At 37.8% G+C, this 5,439-nt stretch overlaps 3 protein-coding genes and 1 non-coding gene across 4 annotated transcripts, besides 7 other annotated features; 1 reads left to right on the top strand and 3 right to left on the bottom strand.

Annotated features, from left to right (window-relative positions):
* Positions 1–728, bottom strand: Tc00.1047053509379.29 (hypothetical protein, conserved; the record flags this gene model as incomplete). Its single annotated transcript, XM_799128.1, has 1 exon — positions 1–728. A coding segment is annotated over one exon (728 nt), but the record flags the coding sequence as incomplete, so codon positions are not given.
* Positions 1–5,439: a sequence feature (heterozygous, Esmeraldo-like haplotype).
* Positions 840–882: a sequence feature (AT_rich).
* Positions 900–925: a sequence feature (AT_rich).
* Positions 936–2,375, bottom strand: Tc00.1047053509379.20 (hypothetical protein, conserved; the record flags this gene model as incomplete). The annotated part of the gene is made up of 1 exon (XM_799127.1): positions 936–2,375. The coding sequence occupies one exon, from the start codon at positions 2,373–2,375 to the stop codon at positions 936–938; it is 1,440 nt and encodes a 479-aa protein (XP_804220.1).
* Positions 2,608–2,648: a microsatellite.
* Positions 2,649–2,690: a microsatellite.
* On the bottom strand, positions 2,834–4,366 carry Tc00.1047053509379.10 (dihydrolipoamide dehydrogenase, putative; the record flags this gene model as incomplete). Its single annotated transcript, XM_799126.1, has 1 exon — positions 2,834–4,366. The coding sequence occupies one exon, from the start codon at positions 4,364–4,366 to the stop codon at positions 2,834–2,836; it is 1,533 nt and encodes a 510-aa protein (XP_804219.1).
* Positions 4,396–4,431: a microsatellite.
* On the top strand, positions 4,805–4,885 carry Tc00.1047053509379.5. Its single transcript has one exon. It is a non-coding gene; the product is annotated as a tRNA-Ser (tRNA).
* Positions 4,913–5,105: a mobile genetic element.

The raw sequence follows: 5,439 nt of genomic DNA, 5'->3' as shown, positions 1-5,439 counted from the left end.
GGCTCAACGCCAAACAAAGCAGGGAAAAAACGCTCAAAAAAACTATGAACACGTTTAAAGGCTTCTTCTTCAGATTCCGTGTTTTGAGATATCAAGCACATCAATGAACGCATTGAGCGTTTACGCGCCTCTTCACGACACCTTTCTAAATCTGGAAAGATGGAATATTCTAATGCTAGGCGCTTTTTTGTTGCAGTAGACCATTCTTCCAATAGAATATTTAGAAATAAAGAGACCAGTGGCCACTGACGCACAAGTTCATCACTTTGAGGATGTGTCACTATAATACAGAAGCGACGCTTTTCACCGCGGGCTAAAATATCTTCCAAAGAAAAAGACATACCGGCAATTCCTCCGGCCAGTGGATCCAGCATTAGCACGGATTCTTCATTAGATTCATTTGAAGCAAGAACACGTGCGACAACGGCCTTCATCCGCTCCTTATATTCTGGACACAAAGGTCCACTAATCACTCGAGCACTAAGAAAAGTCTTTCCACACACAGCAGAAAGGCGTAACAAGTGAGGTCCGAAAATATCCACTTCCTGATATGCATAATATTCTGATACACAGGTTGCCTTAGCCCCCTCAAGAGCGTCAAATTCCCCCAAAGTTACCATGGGAACACTCCAAAATGCTCGCGACATTGGCTCTATATAAATATTAGTGAAGAATAAAAAGAAAAATAAATAAAAAAGTAGTATGGGAAAGAGCAAAATAAAAGCCATTATTGCATTTTTTTTTTTTTTAGAAAATGCATATGCTTATTTATTAGTCATCAAAATATTAAACAAAATATTTAATTCTCCTCTCTAATTTACTCGCGTATTTGCGTTACCAAAATAATAAATAAATAAATATTATACACATAAAAAATAAATTCCAAAAGGATTTCTCTCTTTTATTTTATTTTATTTTTTTATTTCCATCCTCGTTTACAATGAAAAGGCTGAAGACCACGTTAATCCAAATTTGACGTGTTCAAACAGATTTTTATTGCCATTTCTCCAGGTAACATTTCCGCTTCTATCAATACCTACAGGAATTGAGAAATTCAATTCAAAGCGTCCGCTAGGGGCAACACCAAACAATGGAATTCTGGTTACCACCACACCAAACCCTACTGAGGCAGCAGAAGAGCGAAGCCACTGGTAAATGTCCAAGAACTCTGATTGATATCGTATCATTTTTAAATTACCCAAATTCGCAAAAAGATGCATAGCCGCTAATCCATTATGAGGAAAGAAGATAAATGGAAAGTTTACACTAATTGATGTCGCCCAAAGTGCATTACCGCCTGTTGCAGCAAATCGACCCCCTTCTTTTTGAATAATATCAAGAGTTGAAGGCCCCACACTTTTAAACCCACGAACATGACAGTTTGAAAGAAAAAGCCGGTCGTTTAACGGTATTCTAGCCTGTCGATAAGACCATATACCCGCTAATTTAGTATTCCATTGAAAACTACAAAAAGGTCCAAGCGGCCAATATTTTGCTGCCTGTATTTCTGTTTTCAAAAACGTAAATTGACCTCCAAAGGGACCGCCAGCGAGCTCATTTTTTATACTTATTTGGTTTCCTTGTATTGGTAAAGGATACATGTTAGATAAAAAAGGATCCGCATGATATCCTGTATTCGATAAAGCCAATTCATGTCTCATATATCCTTTAAACGTAGTAGAAAAGTCATTTAAAAGATCTAAATTTAAATGTTCTTTTTCCTTTGAAACCAAAAGTCTTCGCTGAAAGCCAACTGAAAACTCCGAAAAAAATCCTCGCTTTTCATTCTTTGCAGTAGCTCGAATTTCTTCTATTCTTTCACTACTAGCGGGGTGATATATCTTATTTTCAGTCCGTTTTCCAATGTAGTACTCTCCCACTTGTCCCAAAAATGGAACATTGGAAAGAATCGAAAAGGATGCAGCATGAGTTCGTGATGTTGGAGGGATATAGTTCCCAGACAATGTGTACCTACCTCCAAGAATATTTTCTAAAGAAATAGTCAACTCCGGAACTACAGTTTCAGTTGTAAAGATGCCAAATGATTTTTTAGGTTTGGACTCTTCAACATCTATGTGGACACAAACATCGTTGGCTTCGCCATCGTAGGTGGGCTCTAAATTAAAGTTTACTGAGTTAAAAACACCCATTTGTACCCATCTACTCTTTGCTTCACTCATGTTGCTCGTAATTTCAGTTATTGTCCTTGAGCGTTTAATAGCCTCAACATCACGACTTATTACGCGAGGATGAATTCTTTGAATTCCTCGGATACGCACATGGGTACGTACCGGCAAATCCATGACTTTCTCAATATCTTTTTCCGTTATTTTTACTTCCTGTGAAAATACGGATGCATTCTCTTGATTATTCATTTTTTTCTTATTATCTGCCCTCACTCCTTTGAAAAAAATTTTATGGGGCAAAGAATATGAATATCAGGCTAAAAAGAAAGAAACAAAAAGGAAAACTTTGGCACATTATAATTCAATTAATATTTTTTTACCGAGCAATTAATAATAATAATAAGCTTTGGCACAAAAATATTCAATTAAATTCCATACATATATGATGGCGAAAAACAATACATGGCAAAAGATAAACTTCAAGAAAAAAAAAAAAAAAAAAAAAAAAAAAAAAAAAAAAAAAATAATAATAATAATAATAATAATAATAATAATAATAATAATTTATATTTTATTTTCCTTGTGCCAACAGAAAACGTAATTCAGATAAAATTCTTTTTCCAAATTTTTTTTTTTCACTCTTTTAAAGCCATCTTTGTATAAATACAAAGAATATACACATATATCTATATATATCCAAATTCGTCCTATATTCTATCTCCTTGATATGCTCTACCACGATCAAAATTTGGAGGAGACCACTCTTGAAGAACGAGTTGTGGAAAAACATTTGGTTTTAACAAAGAAGTTCCAAGAAGCATATTTACGCATTCTTGAAATCCTTGAGTAACAGTTGGATAAGCAGTGCGAAGCTCGCTCAAATTGTAAAGTGTTTCTTTATTATGAATTGCCAATGAGGCCAATTCTATAACACTACTTGCATGAGGTCCTATGGCTCGCACACCAAGAACTTGCATCTCGCGATCATTTGTAACAATTAATTTAACAAATCCCCTGGTATTTCCCATAGCCACAGCTCGGGCCACAAATTCATATCCATAACGAGCCATTTTGTATGCTATATTTTGTTTCCGGCATTGCTGCTCATTCAATCCAACTGCAGCAACTTCTTGATCCAAAAACATAATTGTAGACAAATTATCTAATCGTTGAACAAATTCACCCTCAGGATGAGGATGATAAATGTGGTCAATACAAGAGCGTCCTTCCAATTCTCCAACGTTTACAAGAGCAAATTTGGTAGCCACATCCCCACATGCATAAATGTGCTTGTGGGGTTTTACACGATTAAACTGATCTCTTTCAAGTTTCCCTCGTTGAAGCCCTACTCCGATATTTTCCAACCCCAGACCACTTAAATTGGGTTCTCTTCCAATGGAAACTAAAGCATTGTCCACAATATGCGTCGTCAATTTGTTGTCTATTAAATTCCTCAATGTGTAATGAAATTGTCCATTTTTGACTTTATTACTTTCCAGGGCTGAATGATGATGAAAAGTAACCCCTTTATTTTCAAGTAGTTTTTGGACAAACTCTGCCACATCATCATCTTCCATGGGTAAAATACGATTGCTCTTTTCGATGACGTTAACTTTTGTCATACCAAAGTTTGCAAATATAGAAGCGAATTCACAACCAATCACACCCGCACCAATTATAACAATACTCTTCGGAAAAGCCCTATTCATGATATCATCTGAGGTAAAGACCACTTTACCGTCCCAAGTCACAGAAACATGTTTCCGTGGTTGAGCTCCACAGGCAATAACAAAATAATCCGCCTCCACCCTCTCTGTGCCCCCAGAAGCAAGTTGAACATCTACAGAATGAGGGGACATGAATGACCCATATCCCTCAATAACATCAATATCAACAATTTTCAGTTGATGAACTATTTGAGTATATCGAAGCTCAGACGCATTTTTAATGGCTTTTTGTGCATTTGAAGAGTCGATTGGGGGAAGAGGCATAAGGGGTTTCATAAACCGGCTTGCCGTTTGACCAGTCATTAATCGGACAAATTTAGACATTTCCCATAAAGTCTTGGACTGCAATGCGCCATTCCAAAGGTCCGCTCCTCCAATTCGATTCGCTTCAACAATGCATGCCTTTTTTTTATAGTCAACCGCACGTAAAGCCGTGGCAATACCTGCGGGACCGCCTCCAATCACACAAACATCAACTTTTTTTAGTCCCCAAAAGTAGCTACGATGTAACATTATCTCTGATTATGAACTGAAAAAAAAATAATAAATAAATAAATAAATAAATAACATGAATGAATGCCAACAAAATTAAAATAGAATTGTAAGAATAATCAATTCCGCAAAAAATAAAATCAAACACCGGCCATTTTCTCCTTTCTGCCGTCACAACCCCTGAGAACAACACGCTCTCCTGAATCCGGCCGCCTTCGCCCCGCTCTTCCGTTCACTCCCCGCGAACTCAAAAACAAGTCGGAATTCGCACTTTCAATAAGAAAAGGCTTTTTGTTCTTATCGCGCGCGACGGGCATCCCAGTAACCAACCCAATCCCACAGCACCGCGGAACAAAACAACAACAAAAAATACGACGCAAAATTTCACAAAAACAAAAAAATTCACGAAACTTCCGCGGCCTTCTTTTTTCAACACCACACTTAGCCACAAACGTCGGAGTCACCATACCCAAGTGGTTACGGGGACTGACTAGAAATCAGTTGCGATCTCGCGCGCAGGTTCGAATCCTGCTGGTGACGACTTTTTTTCACCTTCCAACCATTGAGCCTGGCAAACGGATACGTTTCTTTATTATACTTTTACTATCTTATGTAAGTGGGAAGAACACAACTTTAAAAGTTGGGGAAGAGATGGCGGCTGAATAAATTTTTATTTTTGTTTTTACCATCCCACATTTGATTCCCACCACGCGGCTGCTTCTTGCGGCTGGAGGAGCCCAAAGTCTTCCACTTTTTAGGTTGTGAATACACACACACAAACGCATTTATATATATGTACATGCGTTTCCAATCCGAATGGAGCGATCAAGTTACGATAATAGCCACCATAATGTGCATATATAAATATGCGCTCACTTGGTGTAAACGCTCACCGAGGATTTGGCGAACTCCGTCCCCACACCATTCGCCCCTTCTCATTCCGGTCTTGTGTGAATTCTATTGACGTCTGCGGGGTCCGGTCAGTGGCCCAAGTGAATATTCTAGGAGCTTTTTGTGTGTGTTTTTGCTTTTGTCGTCACGGCAATTTGGCTTTTGTTTTTTTTTGTGATTTATGTTTTACATTTGGGGCGCTT

The sequence above is a fragment of the Trypanosoma cruzi genome, genomic scaffold (assembly GCF_000209065.1).
Source record: "Trypanosoma cruzi strain CL Brener 1047053513421 genomic scaffold, whole genome shotgun sequence".
NCBI classification, from domain to species: Eukaryota; Euglenozoa; class Kinetoplastea; order Trypanosomatida; family Trypanosomatidae; genus Trypanosoma; species Trypanosoma cruzi.
Note: the sequence above shows the minus strand (reverse complement) of the source record. Positions and strands in the feature narration are given on the sequence as shown.